The 22251-nt window shown below is 44.6% G+C and overlaps 1 protein-coding gene and 1 pseudogene across 2 annotated transcripts in view; both read right to left on the reverse strand.

Moving 5' to 3' along the window:
- Positions 1–2085: 2085 nt before the first annotated feature.
- On the reverse strand, positions 2086–8711 carry LOC306664995 (plakophilin-4-like; annotated as a pseudogene). The gene is made up of 2 exons: positions 8631–8711; positions 2086–4694 (listed from the first exon to the last, which is right to left on the reverse strand). The product of its transcript is annotated as a plakophilin-4-like (transcript).
- The window catches only part of LOC306661300 (myomegalin-like), a 205977-nt gene continuing 192106 nt past the window's right edge, over positions 8381–22251 (reverse strand). The window contains 13 exon segments of the mRNA XM_079140184.1: positions 8381–9147; positions 9822–9836; positions 9839–9872; positions 10793–10839; positions 11137–11275; positions 12355–12498; positions 13456–13682; positions 14243–14359; positions 16892–17131; positions 19090–19214; positions 19821–20010; positions 21505–21624; positions 22117–22248. Coding sequence (XP_078996310.1) covers positions 9002–9147; positions 9822–9836; positions 9839–9872; positions 10793–10839; positions 11137–11275; positions 12355–12498; positions 13456–13682; positions 14243–14359; positions 16892–17131; positions 19090–19214; positions 19821–20010; positions 21505–21624; positions 22117–22248 — 1676 coding nt within the window. The 3' untranslated portion in view covers positions 8381–9001.

Genomic DNA, 22251 nt, shown 5'->3' on the forward strand with positions numbered 1-22251 from the left:
GTGGGGTATATTCCCTGCTAGTGGGCAGAGGTACCTTCACTTGCTGATGAATGGTCATCCAGAAGGGAAGTAGGTTGTGGGCTGATGCAAGACCAGTTTGGGCCTGTGTCTCTGATTTTACGGTCCTTTTGGGAGAACCTCACCCAACAGGGAGGAGTCACCCGGTGGGGAGGTCTCGCTGGTCGGTGTTCCTCCCAGAGGTTCCGTTCAATTCACAACTACCGCCTGGGCTGGGCAGCCTTCTTCTGCAATGTTCCCAGGGACCCGGACCTCCCTCCTGGGCCTGGAAGCCTCACCCTTCGCAAACGAATCTCCTTCGGCTGCCTCTCCTCAGAGAAGCTGCCTGCAGTCCTGGAGCTTTCGCTCCGCCCCTCAGTTTGTCTGTGGGGCCCTTCCACCAAGAAGCCGTCTAGGACCCTGCTCTGCACTTTTCGCCTGGCTATGCGGCCCCTCCTCTGAGCAGCCACCTGGAGCCCCTTACAATCGCTCCGAGTCCCAGTGACCCGCCACACGCCTTTTCCTCCGGCAGCCACCTGTTGTTCCGTGCGGTCGCTCTAAGACCAAGTGACCCACCACGCACCACTTTCTCCACCAGGCAGTCACCCAGAGATCTGGTGCGTCACGAGTCCCAAGAACTCACTGTGCACCTTCTTGTCCCGACTGCCTCCCGTAGCCCTGGTGCAGTCACTTCGAGCCCAAGCACCCCGCCGCGCTCCTCCTCCTTCTCCAGACAACCCCCCTATGTTCAGGAGCGGATGCTCTGGGACCAAACCACTCACCACGCTGTTCCACCGGATAGCCGCCCAGAGCCCTGGCGCAGCTGCTCCAATTCCAAGCGACGTGCCGAGCCCGTATTTCTCCTTCTCCTCTGGGCAGCCCCCTGTGTTCAGGGGTGGTCACGTTCAGTCCAAACAGCTCACCAAGCACCTTCTCCTTTGGGCAGCCTCCCAGAGCCTGGGTGGGTTGCACCGAGTCCAAGCGCTGTGAAGAACAGCCACCTCTCCAATGCTCCCAGCTGTCTGCGATCACTGCTCCGGCGGGGGGAGGGGCGCCTCGCTGGCAGTTCTACTTTGCAAAGATCCCTGCTTTCGGGGCTACCGCCCTGTCCGGGGGCTACCGCCCCGTCCGGGATGCCTGCCCAGTGGGAAACACTCACCCGGCTGCTTTGAGTTGGTCCCAAGTCTCTCAATATCTCCTTTTCTTGAGTCCTGAGTCCACGCTGCTCCACCGGATAGCCGCTCGGAGCCCTGGCACAGCTGATCCAATTCCAAGCGACGTGCCGAGCCCGTATTTCTCCTTCTCCTCTGGGCAGCCCCCTCTCCAATGCTCCCAGCTGTCTGCGATCACTGCTCCGGCGGGGGGGGGGGGGGGGGGGGGGGGGGGGGGGGTTGCGCCTCTCCGGCCGTTCTACTTTGCAAAGATCCCTGCTTTTGGGGCTACCGCCCCGTCCAGGACTCCTGCCCCGTCCGGGACGCCTGCCCAGTGGGAGACTCTCACCCGGCTGCTTTGAGTTGGTCCCAAGGCTCTCTATATCTCCTCTTCTTGAGTCCTGAGTCCTGGAGCAACACGAAACGCAGCCACCCTCTAGTCCGCCATCTTGAATCCGCCTCAAATTTCTTTTTAAATGACACTGTGCATTACAAACGATGGCACTTAATTAATTTTTGCATTCCCATATTTATACCCCAAATACAAACTTTTAAAACATAATAGCATACAATCTTGACATTGAGTACTAGCATTAAAACATGAATGGCATCCATTTTTTCTATACAAGCTATAGAACATCTCTTTATTCACATTAAAAACATCATCTTTAGTTTAATTTGACCTGCACATTCCCCCATCTCATTTCACTTATTTGACAAACCTCTCAGACTATAGTATCTACAAGTAATTTGATCTAATATGTAAATAGAGCTTAGAAAATCCTCTCCCAAGAATTTCCTCACTTCCCTGAAAGAAGAAAAAAATATGCTCTTATTTTTTCCATTTCAGTTTCACATTTCATCATCAAATCAGCAAGATACACTTTTTACCACAATCCAAACAAGTTTAGAAAGTTCCTCTCTGAGCATCTTGATGCTACATCCATGAGTCCAGAGACCCTGTGTACTGTTCTGCTCTGTAAGAAGATAATTAGGTGGAATAAAATCTAAGTACTTTGTGTCAAGTAATCAGTATAAGCTGGAAAGTGAACTTGGCCATCAAAATAAGGATCTGCATAGCTATGAGGAGACTGCAAATCCAATCTGCAGCCATCACATTCTTTCTGCTGGAGTCATCTTGACTATAACACAGCTATTGATGCTTTAGTCATCTAGTTGGTTCTCTTCCTGCTGAGGAATAGGAACTGATGTAAATTGGTGACAGCTACTGAAACCAGGATACAGGTCTTTCTGTGTGACATCCCCTTGGCTAATGAAATACCATGTAGGTGGCTGGATCCTATCTTACCCACAATGAGAGTCTCTGATTCCTAACAGTGCTGGTGAGGAAGAGATGCTGCTGATTGACTGAATCATGGGTGACATCTGTTGGTTGGTGGTGGACAAGGAAGGATGTGATTTTGAATCAGTCTTGTTCTAATGTTGACACAGTTATAATAAAATGGTTCTGATTCTACATATCCTTTTAGTAAATGCTCCAGAGGTCCTTATATTACCACCATGTATTCAATACCTGGGCTGCTGCCTTTGAGGACCTGTCTCCTCTGCCTTTGGTTATGTTCACCAGCATTTGTATGTCCCCCAGTTGGCCAGTGATTTGGCATTCTCCATGGTTTTGATGTTGACCTCATGCAGAACAGCAGATAGCTGCCATGGTTTCCTTGGACTGTGTGCTGGGGCCATTCTTACCTGGAAGCTGGTTAGCCAGGTCTCACAGGACACATTCACACTGGACCTCCTTGTTGCTTATGTCTAGCTCCATATTCCTCAAAGCTGTGGTCACAGAAGAGATAACTATCACTGTCCATCCTCAGAAACTCTACAAGGATGGGGAGCCCTTTTTCTTTTTGGACAGCTGCCCAGATATACACTGCAAACTTCCAGTTGCCAGTAGAGAGGTTCTGGAGAGATCCAACAGAGTCTTCCAACATGGTTGAGTTGGAATTTTCTGCTGGAAGGGTTAGATATGGTTTTACCACCAACAGATGCCAGAGCATCTTAGCTCCTTTGGGGATATTCAACAGTGCTGGGATAGGGTCAACTCATCTTATTGATCTACTTGTGTAGTTCTTATTTGTTTATTCTTTTTTCTTTCACTTTTTCCCCCCTCTTTCTTTGTTTCTTCTTCTTCCTCCTGCAGCTTGGCTTGGAAACTTTGCTGGAGATTCTTTTCCTAATAAGTCATCCAACTAGTTCAGTCCCAGCAGCCAGGCCTCAGGGGCCTCCGGTTCCAGCTGATAGGACCAGTTCCTCAGGGTGCACATGGTTCTCCACCATCTTGCTCTCATAGTCAGATGTGTTCACATGTGTGGATCACGTAAAACAGGGAGTCCACCAGTCTCTCACAGGATTGCACTTGCTTTCTCGCTTCCTTCCCTGCAGAGCTGAGGTTGCTCAGGCAAACTGTTGTGTTATGCAGAATTAGTAAAGCCAGAAATTTAATTTTATGATTATCAACAAAAGAAGAGTATTCCACCCAGAACATGGAACAATCACAGTGTTTGTTCAGGTTGAGAGGGCATCTTGGATGATTGATGTCTTTAAGGCATCACATGAAAATAAATCCCAAAGAACTCCTGTAACAAGCTCCCTTACTTCTGCATCAATAGATTTTCTTGAAAGTTACAAGATGGCAGGTATCCCACCAACATTTTTCATGACTATTGGATTTTCCTCTGTGGACTTGCCAAAAACAAGCTTTCAGAGAACACCACGAGCATCCTTCTGAACTTTCAAAACTCTGAAGTCCAAAGGAGTCAGACAGATGCTTGATTCCCCCTAGCCTATGTACCTCCAATTTCTCTTTGTTGTTGCTGAAGCACAGGTGCTAAAGGTACTTGTGAATGACTTTGGCCAACTTGGGATTGTGCCAGGCAAACTCTGTGGGGTCTTTATGGATGTGGTCCATTGATAGGCCTCTCATGTGCCATCATAAACCAGCGCTGCCTACTGAAGCCTGTTAAATTTCCTCTCTTGTACTTGGTATTGTATTGGCCTGTAGGGCTGTGCGTAGGTAGCTGTTGTGTTTGCAGCATAATTATTTGTTTGGTATGGAAGGTTACTCTGTCTACTATCCTTGGAGCTTCACAGTTCTAAGGTTTGACATGTAATACACTGGGCTTTAATAGGTCCACCCCTCACATACACGAGACATAGTGGGAGGATAGTCTTGCCCAAGCCGTGTGTGCTGATGAACATAGGAACTCAGTAAACCATCAGGCTGTCTAGCTGAGGTGGAACCATCCTCTCATAAATATACTGTTGCTGTCCAAATTGCTCTGTGTCATGAATACTCCTTTGCAGTGAAGATCGCAGATGCTGTGGTACTGTGGTCAGTCTTGAGCATTTGGGGGACAATGACCCCACCTGGCCTTGGGAAGGGGAAGTCTGTGCATATGTCAGGGTCAGTGGGGACCCCACTCTGGAGGTGGTTTGGCATTGAGGGGCTGTTCTATTGGGATTGGAGGTCTTTTGAGAGGTGACTGAACCAATCTGCCACACAGCGCTGGAGGTCCTGGGTGTCCTCTAAAACATGATGAGATGTGTTGGAACTGTGGTCTCAAATTTGGGTGCATTTAATTTTGTCATCATTGGCTTCTCTCCAGTCAGCTACCAGGGGATTCCCTACTTCCTGTTTTTGTAGATAGTGACTAAATGCTGCTGTTGTCCCAAATAATTTTGAGTACTAATCCATCAATAGCTGAGTTCCTGAGATACTGATGGCCCTTCTGGGCCTGAGAAGAGAGTTCAAGTTTTGCTCCATCTCCTCACCATCTCCTGCACATCTTGCCCCACCTCCATTCCTCTCTTCCTTCCAGTCCTCCTGGCCAGCCTTGTTGTTCCACTCCTCATTTCTCTTTTTGCTCCTCCTGCCCACATACCCTCTACCCTTCCCATATATATATATACTATGCAAGCCAACACAGGAAGGGGTTGCCCTCATTTGAGATGAAGATGAAGGAATATTTTGCACCAGAAGGAAAAGCACATTTACATTTCTTCTGGTCAAGCTCAGTTTGTGAGGACACCAAGGAAGATGGCTGCACTGGAGAGCTGAATTTCAACCACAGCTCTCAAGGTCTAGGCAGTTCCTGGGAATAGTGTGACTGACAGCCAGGAATCTTCCATGCCTTATGGCTAGAATCTGGCCCTTGTTCTGAGAGACTTGAATACCTTAGGTCCTTTCCAAGCACCACGTAATGGCCTCAGAGGGCTCATAGAGAACCCCAAGGTGCTAGAGGCTACAAACAGCAGGAAAGCCTGACCAGAGAAAACTCAAAGAAAACCAACCAACTGCCCCATTTAAAATGAGCCAAGTGTACAGAGCCAAAGTCAGCAGACTCCCAGGTATACCGAATCTACCTCTCCCTCCCTGCTTTACTGTGTGCTCAGATGAGATTAGCCTCAGATGAGATTTCTGCATCCAAAGTCAGCCTTTGTGAAAATAAGGGCCATATCTAAAATAACCTAAACACTTGTGAAATCCTAAGTGGTGCAATTCCAGAGCTCAAATTTGAACTTAGTATTTTTGCTACTGCAGGCTATGCTTTAAGGTAGTGTCTTAATTTTACTAACTTGACTTAAATTAGAGAAGTGTTTTGTTTTTGTTTGTTTTTTTTTAATTTATTTTTATTGTAAACAAATGGGATACATGTTGTTTCTGTTGGTACATGGAGTAACAGCATACCATTTGCGTAATCATACGTGTACATAGGGTAATGATGTTTGATTCATTCTGTTATTTTTTTCTTCCCCCCCACCCCTCCCACCCCTCTTTTTCCTCTATACAGTTCTTCCTTCCTCCATTCTTGCCGCCCCCATCCCCCATTGTGTGTTTGTTTTTGTTTTAATTCCAACATTAGTCAGCACAGGAATTTAGAGTGTGTGGTAGGCAGAATAATGGCCTCCCCGGTAGGTCCTCTTCCTAATCCCTGGAACCTTCAAACATGATTCATTATCTAGCAAGGGACTTTGCAGATGGGCTTATGTTAAGGATTCTGAGATGGGGAGACCATCCTGGATGACACAGGGTAATTCACGAAACCCAAGTAATCCCATGGGTCTTTAAAATGGAAGAGGAGGCAGAGAAAGAGGTCAGGGTGATGAATCAGGCACCCTGCCAACTGTGAAGGAGGAGGAAGCAGCCACCAGGCAAGGAGTGGCCTAGTGATTTTAGGCCAGTGGGACATTTGGTGGACTCCTAACCTACAGAACTCTGAAGAAAATGAGTTTGTGTTCTTCTTAGCCATGATGTTTATGAAAATGCTTACAGCAACAATGGAAATCAACACAAGTGCCTCTCTCATTCACCAGTGACAAGAGCTGAGGGACATGATGAACTCTGTACATTCTGAAGGCCTAGGTCAAACAGGTCAAGAGATACTATTATGTATTTTAAGTGCCTGTTCTCTGTTTTCCTTCCTAGCTCCCTTTATAGGACTTAAATTCTATTTTCCTCCACAAGATTTCATTTCTAACTGTTTCTAGGAAATAATCATAGAGTGACAGCTTGATTTTAATTTTAGAAGGCAAAAGGACACAAGAATTTTTCTGAAGGAATCTTTTAAGATTTTAATTTCAACATTTATGGAAGTGTAAGGGGACAGATCAATGAGGATGGTGAGACTGCCAGGTTAATCTGACTACAGCCCCACCTGGCCTGAGGGGACAGGATTTGTCACATTCCTCAACAAGCTGAGGCAGGGGGCAGAAGGTCTGGAGGTCAGTGTAGGTAATAAATGATGAGGTTGAGAAGATGAGGGCTGGTTATCAAAGAAAAGACAATGGGCTGCTAACAGCTACCCTCCAGGGATCACACTTTCCAACTCGATGAGTTGCTAATGATTATCCCCTGTGTTCCTGCTCCTTACTGCCCTTAGGCATGTGCACTGAGAAGAAAAAGATGGCGGGGGGGGGGGGGGGGGGGGGGGGGGGGTGGTTCTGGGGTCTATAAAAGAGCAAGATACACCCACTGCCAAGGACACCCAGCTCTTGGCACACTTCTCTTCAGAGAAGTCTGCTGTCCCTATCTCTTAAATAAAATGTGCTTTCTACACTTGCCTGGGTATTTCTCTGGTGTTTAATCCTGAATACCAGGAGAATAAGGACCCATTCCTGATCTCCAAGACAGGTATTAGAATGACATAATTTTCGACTAAGTTTCTTAAATACATTTATTTATTGCTGTAACTCAATGATATAGTACAATGTGTGTTAAACTGTAGTCTGTGGGCCACCTGCATTAGAATCACCTGGAAAACTTATACTGAAATGCTATCCTAGGGTCCCACATCCACAAAAGTTCTTGGAATGCCATCCCAGGAAGTTGCTCCCACAATCTCCACGGTTGATTGTGAAACAGACTCCATTTGAAATTAACAGCTCCAAAGTCTTTTAATTTTTGACGTTCCTAATGCTGAAAATGGAGTCTGAGGGGCTTCCCTGGCCCTGAGGGCATTGCGCCTAAGTCTGAGACATGTTTCTGATTAACACAGCCTAGCTAAATATATACATGGGTATCTCCTGCCTTTTGTCCTACTGCACCCCATAGCTCTTATAAGCTGTCCATGTTCCTGAGTCACCAAGGGTGGAGATTTGCAAAAGAAAATGTTCTCTATCTTGATCAAACCCAGCACTGAAAGAAACCTATATTTCCCTTGCCATCCTGACTCCTGAGTTTTAACAAAGCACAACAAACAGCAAAATATATCCTTCCCTGTGAAAACGGTAGGGCACAGTTTAAGAATCACTCCATCACATTGTATACTGGGAATTTTCATAAAATAGAGGGAAAATGAATTTTTAAACATCGACTTTAAGGATTAGCCTATTAGTTTTTCATAACAGTTTGTCTTTCCTATTCTGATACACTTGTTCTGAGAAATGGTGTAGAAATGGGAAACAAAACAAAGAAAAACTATTTCTTTATACACATTTTTCTTTAATAGTCACCAAAAAGACTGTTGTTTCATCTCATCCTCCCCACCCATGAGTTATGTTGGCCTTCAACATATGGCTACAGCAACATAAATAAATCTCTATCATACATTTATACACACATGTCCACATCCTAAGAGTACTCTGAAGACACAGACAAGGCTTCAGTACAACTGGGTCTTGCCCACACCACTTACAAACAAGCAGAGGGCTGCCATATGCAAGACTTTAAACAGGCTCGACGTGCCCATCAGTTCCCAATTTGCCTGAGGGAAGTTAGGATGATAAAATGGGACAGCACATCTAATGGGGGTGGAGGGCAGTACAATTTGGAGAACATGTAAGAAATGAAGAAAATCCTGCTAGTCTAAGCATGAGAGGGCATCTAGCAAGTCACCACCTTCCCCACACAGAATCAAAGTGCTCAGACCTGATGGTACAACATGAAGCCCAGCCTGGCTTGGCCCACAGAAGCTACCTGGTCAGGTGTGGATCTGTGAGAAGTGCTTGCTAAGCCCCACTGACACTGTCCAACAGGGCACTGCTGCTCAGTAGTGTGCTTCTGCAACTGTGGAGGAGCTCCAGCGTTGGGATCACAGGCCCCATGTATGCAGGCAACTATTTCCTTTGAGTGGACCATCTGAGGATAGCTGTTGAAGTGAGAACCATGCTCTAGCAGGTGCTGTGCCACTGAGGCTGTTCAGAAGCAGAGTCACAAGTGCTACTATGCAATCTTATGTGCGCTTTGCGTAATGCTAGGCCCAGTGGAATTTGGCTACTTTTATTCCATCACTGCCAGAAAGTCATTCCACCTTTCTGCCTACCCCACTAGGATACATCTCTGACTGCATCTTCAGACCTCCACCAAGTTTGGAGGAATCGGGCCCAGATTCTCCTCAGAAGACAGGTAGTTGTGCAAAAGAGGAGCAGGCCCATTCTTCCTGATGCTTTAAGGACCTGTGGTGTCTTTGCTTCTTGTGTGGCTCCTGGAAGGCAAGGGTCACAAGGCTGGAGTGCACAGCAGGGCCCTTAGGGATTTCACCTGCAAGCAAACATAAACCAATCCTGTTCAGATGGAACTGTTAGACCCTGCTGATGGCGCCCAGGGGCTGGAATGAGGGCAAAGCATGCAGGAAGCCAGGAACATGGCAGGAAGGGGTCAAGAGGATGAACCAAAGGGATGCACTGGGCCTGGAGGAGATTCCAGGTCCCAGCTTAGAGGAAAAAACCTCCCAGTGCACCCAAATCCCTGCTGCCCCAGCCACTACCCACTGTACTCTGTGAGGTCAGATCCTACCACTTCCTCTCCATGAGCCAGTTCATGCTACAAGTTATGTGGTCTGAATAAAACAAATAAATAAATAAAAGTGGGGAGCTTTGCCATCTCCTAGCAAAAATAGTGCCAAGCATAAAACATGCACTTGTAAAAATAGCCTGTGATAGAAAGGAGAGGACATACTGGAAGACGTTCCCCTGTTAATTGTGTGTCCCAGTTTTCTTAAGGAAAGTTCAAATTGGCAGGGACCTCAGAGATCATCTAAGTCTAGGTCCACCTTTAACAGATGAGGGGGCAGCAGCTCACAGAGGCAAACGGGCCAGCCAAAGGCACATAGCCAGTTAGTGACAAGCCTGGAGTTAGAGCCCAGGCATCAGGAAGTAGAGAGGGTGGCCTGCACACTAGAGGTAGCCAGTGGGAACTGGAGGCTGCTGGGTTACCTTGGCTGGGACAGGATAAGGCTGTACAGAGGCAATCTTGTAAGTGTTGTGCTACAGAGGCTCAGGAAAGAAAGGAATCATCAGAGAAGAACCAAAGGGAATTAGAAAACAAGAACTAGCTAAACCATGGCCCACCCATGATCACAGTGTGGGGGTCAACCCTTTCAGGAAACAGTTTAGGAATATTCTAGGAGTATGTTCAACTGCTCTGACAAAGTTTAATGTCTAAGTTTAAAGGTTTAGTTTCTGATTTTAAAACCAATTAGTATACTTCAAGTTTTTCTTCAAAGTACTTCTTAGGGAGTGAAAAGTACTTAGCATTTAAGTAAATGTAGAGAATGTCTGGCAAGTATATATATATAAAATCTTATATATATAAGTAAAAAATCTCTTGCCTTAAGATTTAGTATTTATTTATTACCAAATTTTATTTTATTTTAGATCAATGAGACCAAGTGGATTTTTCATCATTTTTTTAAAGAAAAAGATGTGTCAAAATCAAATTGCTGTTTTTAACATAATATTTTGCACTAAAATCAATTTTTAAGGTTGTGCCTTACTCTGTTTTATCATAAAGTAGTTTAGGAAAGTTGAGAATGCCCAAATGACCGCTAGATCCCCTCACAGACAACTAATTCCCAGAGAAGCTACAAATGTTTCTGCCCTCAAGGGTCAACAGAACTGCTTTGCTCCTGGCTCCTTACTTGATTGACATCAAGAAGGAAAAATTGGGATAAAAAGGAAAGATGACGACAAGGCGAGAGTAAGGCAGGGAAGGGAACTGAGTGGGCAGGAGAGTAATAGGATGGAATTCTAACAGGAAGCTAACTAGGAGCTAGGACCAGTCAAGTGGACTGGACATCTCCTGCTGGGAGGAAAAATCAGGTCAGTGTCACCTACAGATCTGATGATATACAATGATGTGTTGGAGGCAGGCTGTTTGGCTCTGACAGGTATAATCGTTTCCTTACCTCCAAATTAGTTCTTGCCTTCTTCAAAACATCATGTGTCCTGGTCACTGAAACAACAAACAGTCCCACAAAGCAGGAATTACCAGCTGGGTCCTATTTGCTGGGCATGTGTGTTCTAAAGCATTTTCTTCCAATCCCTTCATCATGGCCTCTTGCTGTCCCCTTCCTTCCCTCCCTCTGATCCCACAATTACTAATGGCACAGGAGGGTTGGGGCCAGTGCATCAGACTCTCCCCTCCCAACAGTGACTAGTGCCTCTCTAGTCATTGTTCATTTGTAGCACAAGTGGGGCATCTGCAAGACCACCCCTTCCCTCTGCTGCTCCACAGCTCAGGGGCACCTACGCTGGCTGACGATGAACTGCTCCATGTTCTCCTTCTGCTCGTTGGCAGTCTTCAGACGCTCAGCTGTGCTCTGAAGGAGCTTCTCCTGCTTGGATACTTGGGCTCGAAGATCCAGGAGCTCCTTTTCCATTAGCTCATCCTGGGGAAGAGGGATAAGCTCTCAGACAACAATTGGGATACCAAATGTACCCTGTGCTCTGTGGCTCTTACCAATCCAAAGCAGAACTCTACAATCTCTCAACAACCTTTGGAGTGTGTTCCCTCATTACAGTCTTTTGATCCTCCAGTTCAGGATAGTTGAAGAAGAGGCCACAGGTAAGAATGTTGAGAACATTAAGGCCCCCAAACAGACTAGCACAGGTTTATAGTCCTGTGGCCAAGGAGATCTGACCCCAGACTGGCAGAAAACTCCCAACTGAGGTCAAGACCTCCAATTCATTCCTTGTAAAAGTTCTATCTCACCCTCATCCATACAAGACTTAGAATTTCAGAGATCAATGTATGTGACACAGGGCTGCCCTGATGACAGTGTGCAAGTCTCTAAATAATCCATACAAATGTGAAGATGGTAAAGCATCTTCCATGGAATTAGCATAGTTAAATCCCAAAAGATAACAGCAACATTAGTCTGGAACTTGAATATCTGGAAAGGGAATCAAGATACTGGCCCACTTCAGACCTGTCAATAAGAACCAGGCTGAGATCAGAGCAGATCCTGGGGTGGGGAGCCTGGCACAGAGATGAAAATTTAAAAGATATGTTGGGATTCTAGGAGCATAACCATAAGAAGCTGCAGTTTCATGGTGACATCCTCTGATCTTTTGACCAAGGAGACTAAGGGGAGGAGAAGCTTCAACAGGCCCCTGAATTTCAGTTTACTCAAACTTCTGTTATAGTTTCTCTGTTTTCTTTCTTTCTCCTTTTTGATTTCTGATCTTGGAGTATGAGGAGGAAGTGAGATAATCAGAGCTGCAATGAAAGCAGCCACCATGGATCAGGGGTTTTCCTCCAGGATGTTCCCCTAAGTCCTGTACATCCTAACTTCCCATGTGACTCCTGACCCTCAGAAAGCTATGGGACTAAGGAGACAGAACCATACATCAGACTCTCCCCTCCCAACAGTGACTAGTGCCTCTCTAGTCATTGTTCATTTGTAGCCCAAGTGTAGCACAGAAACAGAAGAGTAGAATTTGAAATGGGAGAAGACGGGCCTCTTACCACTTTGCTAGGCAGTACAGGGCCATGGGAGCTTGGCAGGGCCGCTCGCCAGAACATGGTCAGGAGGGAGGCTGACTCCTCTAGGGTGTGGTGCAGGGCACTGATATTGCTGTGTAGCTCACGGACTCTTTTGTTGCCTGGTGCCTGTGGAAAGGGGACCATGGTGAAGCTGAGACATCTCAGGGCTCAGGACATTGCAGGCCTACACAGGAGTCAAGTTTCCTTTGCAAATGAGGCACAGAGCATGGGCTGCTTGAACCTGTAAAACCCTGGCTCATCCCTTTGAGGTCCCAGGACTGAAGTCCTGCTCCCTTTACCTGGAATGCCTCCTCTACCTGGGCACACTATAAGTCTATGAAAGCTCATTCCCATGTCATGTCCTCTATAGACCTGTTATCTTCCTCACCTGCAACAAAGGACCCTTCTGCATTGGTCCATTCAAGGCACAAGAGGTGGCTTCTCACATTGTGCTCATGGTACCTTAGTTTGCTTATCAACAGAGATCTGTGTCTTGCCCTTGAGTCCAGGGCTGTGTCTCTTCATCCATGGGCCTCTGGTGGCTCAGACAGCACAGTCACTGGTCCTTGGTATCTCTGAACAGTAAAGTACTCTGAGAAGCACTGCTTCCCAGTCATGCTGTCTCAACAAAGAAATTCCATGGTGTCCCACTTCTTACCCTTTTCACACACAAAGCCTTTATAGATGCAAATCCCTCAGTATCTGTCCATCTGATTGATTTTACTCTTTCCACATGAGCCAGCATGACTGAAACAGGTAATAAACTACCAGAGGGTGCTGAGTTCAACACAGCACCACATGGATGGCAATATCTAACAAATGCTCTACTGAGGATGGTGACAAAGCTGCACAGCTTCCTCTGTGGCTCTGAGGGAGGATATCTAATTGAACTTATCTACAATACAGTAAAACTTAGAATGAATCAGGAGATAGGGGAGCAAGGGCCTGGCTAGAATAATTGGAAGATGCTGTCTCTGTCATTGGGAGATGCAGAACACAAACATAAATATTAGAGAAGGAGTTAGAATCAGAGGGAAAAGGGCACAAGGAAAAGGTGCACCCAAGAGCTGTAGGCATGACTACCTCTGAGCTTTGAGCTTCAAGGCCCACGAAGTTGCATGTGAGCTTCAGGAAAGACAGGATCTTTTGGACCAGCTGTTTTCCCTTCCCAATCTGCTCTCTGAGAGCAGTATAGTCATTGATGTGACCTATGACATGGAGGCCATGCTTATTGGCAAAGGAGCCATCAGCAGCTTCACCCTCCAGCTTGGGAAGGTTCTTCATTCCTGGAGGAGCATCCAAATCCAGCTCTGAAAAAGAAAACCACAATAATATAGAATCTGCTGTCATTCATGATGATATTCTCAGTTCCCACCAATGCAAAGAGACAGTGAAAGAGCTCAGGATCAAGAAAGTTAGCCTTCAAAACTGCAGGGTAGGTCAAGCCCCTAGAGACCTTCTGGCTTCTTTATTTTTATAATCTTTCTTACATCATTGCATGATTATAAACTTGCCAGAAGATAAATTTTGTCTTCATTGACAAGTGGGCTATTCAGGAAAAATATTATTATAAACATGTAAAATTCTGGGTAGAAAAGGCAAAGATAAGTAAATCAGCTGGACAAAGAGAGCACATTTAAGAATGGAGGGATTGCAGGGCAATGATGCAAACAGAGCAACAGGACAACTGGGAGAAGCAGAAGAATGAGAAGAAAGGCAGCCATAGAATATTCAACGAATAGTACTGAAGGCTTTGTGGCACACAGAGAAAATTTTCTAAATTCAGATAGCATACTTACAGAGAACCAACAGTTATTTGCATTAATAATTTTCCATCATGGTGTCTGAGCCATTTAGTTGCCATATTTACCATTTGTTCTGGTGACAATGGCAGTGTCTGAGCCAGGAGAAGAGGAAGAAGAGTTGGGGAGGACCAGAGCAGGAGAATTCATGCCAATATCACGAACTGGAGGGGAAGTAACCGAATCTAGGGAGTAAAGACAACCCCACTTTTCAGAACACCTGGATCACTCTGCACCCCAAATCATGCACAGCCTAGTCTTTATCGCCCAAGGTCTAAGTTGACAGGACTCCCCTTTCACATTATTAGCATCCATATGCCACAATGAAAAACAAATCACTTTGCTTGGTATGTTTCCATTATTCAAAACAAAAGAATGTAAATTCCCATTTAAAAACCTGTTAGATATCATTTTATAAACCCAATTTTGAGTAGAATTTTTTATGTGCTATTTTGTACAATGCATAAATGTATGTATACATATGTTAAAATGTTAATCGAGGCCTGGAGTGCAACTCAGTGATAGACTGTTTGTGTATTATGCACAAGACCCTGGGTTTGATTCCCCAGTACTGCATAAAGAAAGAAATAAAGTTATAAAAAATATGAAGGGTCAAAAAGAAGACAGGAAGGTACTGCTAAGGGGAATGTGGGTCAGGGTGATGTTTTCCAGCTCAGGCTTCTGAGGTCTGGGAAAGGGAAGAGGAGCAGGAACTAAACCATGGGGCTGCATCTTGGTTGATGCAAGGGAAGACACTAAGAGGGGAAGCCTGGTTACAGTGAAGGGGAGATGTGACTCAACACCATGCCCATCATGGCAGCCCCAGAAGGGTGAGACAGCCACTCAATAAATGCTGAGCAATTCCTGCCAGCTGAGTATGGTGCTTAGCATTCCACGGATATTTCTTATTTGATGGCCACAAGAAGTTCATGTAATTGTCCTTTTCATTTGACAACTAAGATCATTGTTTCATAAATTAGCATTCAGCACAACCAGAGAAAATAAGGAGTAACCTGACTCAGGAACATCAGATAGGAGAGTTTGAAAGCTCAGCCTTACAGAAACCTGAGCATAAGCGACTCCTGATTAGAAAGAAATTAGAGATATGGCCATGCAGGTGAGTGGAGAGAGTGGGTTAAATGGTGCATCAAAAGGAAAAACAGAAGATGTAGAAGTTGAATGATATGTCAAGAGCTTAGGTATAAGAGCTCTGTTAACTTTCAAATTAAAGTAAGGGAAGCAAGACTGAGACCAGATATTGAGGAAAGTAAGACAGATCTGGTGAACACGCATATCTGCAGAGGCAGGCAAGAGGATGGAGCAGAAGTGGATGTCTGTCACCTGGAATGAATACGACTGCCACCCAGTACTTTCCTAAAGCCTGGTTTCCTTAGGGACAGGAGCATTTTGCCACATACTGAGTTCCCCCAGGTGAAGGAAAGGGAAGCCACTCTAGAGAGTGTGGGAAAGTCTGTGATACTGAGACAGAGCCTAGTGAGGTAGAAAAAGACACAGACTGGGAATCAAAATATCTGGTCCTAACCTGGTTCTGTCCCTAAGTTCTATAAACCCTAACTTATCCATCAATGTCTCAATGCCCCATTAATGCCTCAGCTTTCTCATATGAAATATGGAGATAGTAAATGTCGGGGGCTGTGCCATGTGGGCTGCACCGGGATGGCGCCTGGCAGCCAGCCGGAGGTTGTTTTGATCACATCGGCAGTGAGGAGGTTGATTAATATAAGCACACCCAGGTGATTTATCATTGGCCATATTCAATTAAGTCCAGGCACACAACGTGTGCACAGGTGTTCCTGAGTGCTCCTGCTCAGGCCTGCTCATTTTAACCTTTGCCGTGATAGGGCAACTGGCATGGCCCTGCCCTCTGCCTCCTGGAGGGAATATAAGCAGGTAGTAGGTAGAAGGAAAAAAGAAGCAGCTAGCAAAGAGAAGAAGCAGCTCAGATCACAGTACGTGGGACGCACCACTAAGAAGCACCTCAGATAGATAGCACCTAGTTCACAGGATGCGGGACCTACCTCTAAGAAGAAGCAGCAGAACTCTAAGAAGAAATAGATCTCTGATAAGCGTAGCAAGCCTTTCTCTAAAAACTTCCTCTAAGCAAAGTCTCTCTTCCTCTCAAAGAAGCCTCTCTTCTTCTAAATAAGCAAGCAAACAAGGCAGTTTATTCCCAGTCCACCTCCGATAAGTACCCGCGCAATTGTTGCTGCAGGCGGTAACAAATAACCACAGGATTGTTGCCGTGGGCGGTGACAGTAAAACCTGCCCTACTTCAGTGGAAATTAAATATTTGAAAATGCTTGGTAAATTTTAAGGGACTACACAAATACAAGGAATAGATGTTAACATATAGCTGATAATTATTGAGCAATTCTTATTGTCCAGACACTTGAATACGACTTAATTTAATTCTCCAAATAACCATAAATGGTATATATTTTATATTATTCCCATCTTTGAGTTGAGAAAACCAAGGCTTCAACACATCACCCAAAGCAAACAACCTATAATGGCAAACTCAGAATCTGGATACAGGTCTGACTTTAAATCCCATGCTCTCAGGATACCATATTAAAGCCTCTCCAATTTGAACTTGACCCTAAGGAACCTAAGAGAAGCAAGATTACCCCTTCCACTGCACACATATTGGTGTCACCCCACTGTCAAGGGGCTTCTTGATTCTTTTTCCTTCCTACCTTGAAAGAGTGACTGCTTATTTCCAGGGTCAGAGTTAGCTGGGATGTTCTGGCTCATGGAGGAGGGACTGAGGATGCCTTTGCCAGTACCACCATCCAACTGCTGCTCCAGCTGTAGCCGCAGACAATTATTCACTTGAATGCTCTGCTGTAGCTGCCCTCTCAGAGCTCGTATCTCTGCCACCAGGTGGTTCATGTCACTGCTCAAAGGAAATTGGTGACAACCATCCAGGCTGAAAGCTAAAAGAAGAGAGAGGAGGGGTCTGGTTGCATTGACCCACGTACTACCAAGCACTTGTGAGAACACTGTTCTGTGATGACGTTCCTTTCTGCCAAGGACCCCACTGTAATCTCAGGGGCTTGGGCAGCCAATCTGTGGCAGAGATGTTAACCATTCCTGTGTAGCCTCTGAGACACACTGATGTGGCACATTTTCAGCCTGGAATCTCGCTGAGGTTAAAATTACCCTCATGCACTTAGAGGCATTTGATTGGCAGACATTAACAAACCTGTTATCTCACCTCCATATTAACCTTATTCTGCAGACTGGAGAGCAGGATCCTCCAAGGCAGGAGGTCAGTACTCAACTAGAGAAGGGTAGGGGCTGAGGGAGAAGGAGATTTGATGACCTCTCTATCCAGAAATCAAAGAGGAAGAGGAGGAAATTCACCAGTACCTTTCATAATGTGTAAGAATGGGAGTCAGGTACTTTAGAACAGGGGTCCTAACAAGGTGAATTTTTCAACTTCTCCATGTTTTTCGTCTCTACTCACCACACATATCTGTACATACTAGAATGGAGAGATCTCAGAAATATTTTACCTGAAAGCCAAATATATTTTAAAAGACTGAATTTGTTTTGGTTTCTAGCAAGGCAAGAGGGTGCATACACTCTACATGCCTTATATCACTTGCACCTGACTGCATCTGGCCCACGGCTCTTTACCCATTAAGTGATTATTTGAAGACTATAAATCTCCGCTTGTCACTTCAGTTAGGTGTGGTTAACAAATGATTATATGAAAAAACTTTTAATTAAGATACCTTATTGGATTTTGTAATTAAAAATAAGGAATTATGGAGCTTTAGTGGCAATAGCTTTGCAATAAATCCTAAAAGACCCATGAACAGGGGGAAATGGCATGAAAGGGGAGGTGGTTTAGGATCAAGTGGCTTCAGAAACAAATCCAAAGTTTCTCTCATACTCCTCCCTTTCTTTCCCTAGATCCAAATTCCAACTAAGTTCTGCTTATTGCTGTATTTTTTAATGAACAGTTTTTCCATGTGTCCTTTTTATCTTCCCAAACACCTTATATTAAGCTCTTACTTTTTAATGTTCCCCAAATCATTACACCCGAGAGGTTTCTCAGATTCTAATGTCTCCAAAATGTCCCACCAGACTTAACATCTTAAATTGTTTTCATTATGTACTTTCTTTCATTGGAAAAAAAAAAAAAGTATAGTTATTACCATTGTATATAAACCTCTAGGCTGACTCATGGGTTTTCTATATACTGGCAGCTCTTATTTCACTAATCTGGCTTCTTACTCCTCCAATCAAGCCTCTTCTATAGACAGGCTGGTCTTTCCAACATTCACCATGGCTTTTTACATTTGCCATTCACTCAGACTGGTAAGGTCCCTATACTTAAAGTTCTAATTCATTTTCCCTTTCTAGCAAACTAGGAAACTAAATTCAGTTTTAAGAAAATTCAAATGTGCCCACTGAAAATACCCTTCTTCAACTAAAGAAGACAAAGAAAAATATACCAAAATTCAGCAGGTGGCAAAAGTCCTCCATAAAAATGCTTAATATTTAAACTCAGACTTGAAATTTTAGTCCTATTAGTGGTACTTTTGAAGGTTTTTTTTTTTTCTTTTGTTTTGTTTTCAATCTCTTAATTTTCCCACAGTGGGTTGTTGGGGAACAGGATCAAGGTACAGAAGTATGACTGCATGGGCTGTCATTATATATTATTTATAATATTTAAGAGCTGCACAAATGATGATAGCACCAGGACAGTTCTTTGCATTAAAAACATGGTATAATCTTGCATTGATTAATTTTTTTTCTATCCACCTTAGTAGATGAAATTTGATTCTTATGGCCTTTTGTAAGGGCATCCAGTCTGAATCTTGCCCATGCCCCTAATGTCTCATGCTTGGGCTTTAAGAGGAGAGGGAGAAGGAAAACAAACCTTTTAGTCCTTTTTTAGAATTTCCGTGAAGTGCCTCATAGATCTGTAGCTCCGACTGCAGGGACTGGAAGAGCTGATGTTTTTCTTCACACTGTTGCTGCAGGAGGGCCAGCTTGTGCTGCAGTCTGCCAGGGAGAAGCAAGGGCCCACTGAGCTGGCAAAGCTACTCAGCCACACTGGTGCAATACACTGTGAGTCAACTTTTGGCTGATAGAGTTTTAGCTCCAGACATCAACTCAGGGATCAGAAAGACAATCTCCTTTACTTTACAGATGTAGAAGCAGAGCCCAGGATAGGTAAAGTAACTTGGCATGAAGTAGCATTAGCTACCTCAGCTAGGAGCAGGACAGACACACCAGCACAATGTCTTCACTGGTCCCTCAGTGCTCTTCATGCTGATAGGTAGTTGTGGAGCCTGTGCTTGGGATTAGCATCACTCAAGCTTGTGCTGAAGAGGCAACTTCCAGGTAAAGGTGAAAGTAATGTCCTATATCTAATTGAAAGCATGGGAATGGTCTTTCTCCAGTCTCTGATACATGCAAGTCTTACATAACTCCACTTTGGAATATAAAAGGTATTCCCAGAGAGGCCCTCCTTCTGCTCAAAGACACCCAAGAAGTAGGAATAGCAGATGGGGAATAGGTTTCCAAAAGAGGACACTACTGTCTTGCCAATATTCCTTTTAAATATGAAAATGAAGCCCTCCTCCCTATCAGGGGGTTTTCTCTTACCTGGAATCATTTTCCTGGAGGGACAGACGTTCTTCCCTGAAATGCAAGATTTCCTGTTGCTTCTCCTGCAAGTCTTCCAAAAGTTGCTGCCGCTCCACCTTCTGCTGCTCCAGCTCCTTTTGCAGCTCTTGAAGCCGGGATCGAGAGGAGAACAGAGCTTCTTTCAGGCATTCTGTTTCCTGTGAGTGCCCTGGTGGGCAGAACAACAGGTGTGGGGTCAAAGTTCAGCAGGGAGATGAACTCTAGTGCACCAATCCTGACAGACAAAGCTAAGGTAAGGCTTAGGGGCACAGAGTTTGGCTTACTGTACCCACACATGCTAAGGGCCAGTATACCTCCACCTTTGCAATGACTGATTCTCTCATTTACCATGGCCTCCCTCTCTCTGAGAGAAGACATTCTGGTATCTAAAGCTTACCATTTTCTGGGTGTTCACATACTGTCTGTTCAACAATCAACCTTGAATTTGTCGAAGATCAACATCAGGATTTCTTGTTCATGGTTTTTAAAATATATTGTTTTTATCATTTTGAAAATTGGAACATTTGTTCTTTTGGCAGCTGGCAGCATCTCTCTGATCGCAAATTTTCAAAGATGATCAATAGGGACCCTGACAATAAGGCTGTAGGTTTAGTTAGTCTTCTGGAAGGAAACTTGCCTGGGCCTAGCAAACAGTACTCATTTAAATCTCTACTCTCTTCTCACTAGTGAGGTCTGTTCTATTCTTTCCAAACATGCAATGGTAGTTTAGTCACTCTGCCTTCTCTCTTACCTATTAACTTTTGTTATCTTCCCCAAGCAGGGACCTTTCCTCTGAAGTCTGCTTCAAAGTGACTAATTAAGGAACTATCTCTTGAAGCCTTTTGCCTCCTCAAGCATTTCTTCATTCTGTACTTAATCCTCTTAGAAACAATTCTTAGCCTTTTTGTGAATATTCAATATATGTTTGTAAACAAAAAGAATTTGTGATGGATTATACATTGATTTGATTGAGTCAATTAACACTAAATCAGGTGCCTCCCAGGTCACATGGGAAATGACACTCACTTAGAGATGCCCATCAAACACAGTTGGGTGAGTTCTAGAGAACATATGCTAGGCCTCTTGTCACAGAAGTATAAGACTACTGACCAGAGAGTATATATATATATATATATATATATATATATATATATATATATATATATATATATAAAATTTTCATTCAGGTATATATATATATATATATATATATATATAAATAAAATGAGGGGATGTGGTGAGGTGACAGAAGGCTGGCAGAAGACCATAAGGGACACACTCCTGCAGTACAGTGTGGGAAAATGTGACAGGAAATACACATACACACATTTCTTCCTTTCATGGGTCCAAACCAGCTGTGAATGCAAGGAGGCAGAGTAAACCTCAAATTGATAACCATTTTGACAGCTAGTGAGTCTGGACCTTTGTAGGTGGACTTTACAGAAGAGATAGACTTCTTGGGAGGGTCATGGTTGGAACTCTTAGGAAGCAGCCCTTTATAGAGTCAGAATAGCTATGACAATCTTGAATTGGTAGATCTGGATAGCTCAATAGCTGTTATCGCTACCTCTCTACCTTCTTTGCTTCTCCAATTGGTGATTGATGTGGCCAGGGAAGAAAAGAGACTTGGGTGTCATATAGTCTGTGAGTTTTGGTCACCCACCTCTGGAAACATGACTCAGCTGAGCCTGAAGGCTCCGATTTTCTTCTCTGAGGGCTCGGTTCTCATTGTAGAGCTGAGGCACAGACTCCAGGCTCTGACCATAGAAGTGAGAAGTGGATCCTGTCCCAGGAAACATACATTTGAGTAACAGATACTTCCAAAAGTTTCCCATTCTATATCTCCCAAAGATCTCTTGTCCCAACCCAGCAGAAAGCCTGCAGAACTCCAAGTGCCAGCAGCTCAGAAGAGCGTGAGGAGAGGCAGGAAGTAGCTAGGGAAGGACCCTTGCAGATGAGACTTTACCACTTGCCAATCACAAGGACACAGAGAATCAATAGACAGTATGTAAGCAGATTAAGTTTGATGTGAGAAATCAGTAGAGTCTGGGGACAAGACCTAGTTCAGCCTGGAGGAAAGTTATTCTCTAAGCTCAGATACAGTCATAAAGTAGGAATAACAACACTTCAGCATCTTCCTTGCTGGATAGTCTGTAAGGACCAAGTGAAGTAAAGTACACCAAAGGGCTTCAAAAACTGAAACTCTGCCAAAGGATCCTTCCTTCAAAAGTTCCCCAAATACAGACAGAAACAGGAAGAGCTGGGCCTCCCCTACCACTATCACGAGCAGTGGAGCTGAGCCGGTGTTCCAGCTGCTCCCTCAGGCGGTCATTGATGCAGATGGACTCTTCCAGGCGCTGGCGCAGGTTCCGGATTTCACCAAGATGCTCTTCCAGCAGGTCAGCCCCTG

The sequence above is a fragment of the Sciurus vulgaris genome (genome assembly GCF_902686455.1).
Source record: "Sciurus vulgaris genome assembly, chromosome: 1".
Lineage (NCBI taxonomy): Eukaryota > Metazoa > Chordata > Mammalia > Rodentia > Sciuridae > Sciurus > Sciurus vulgaris.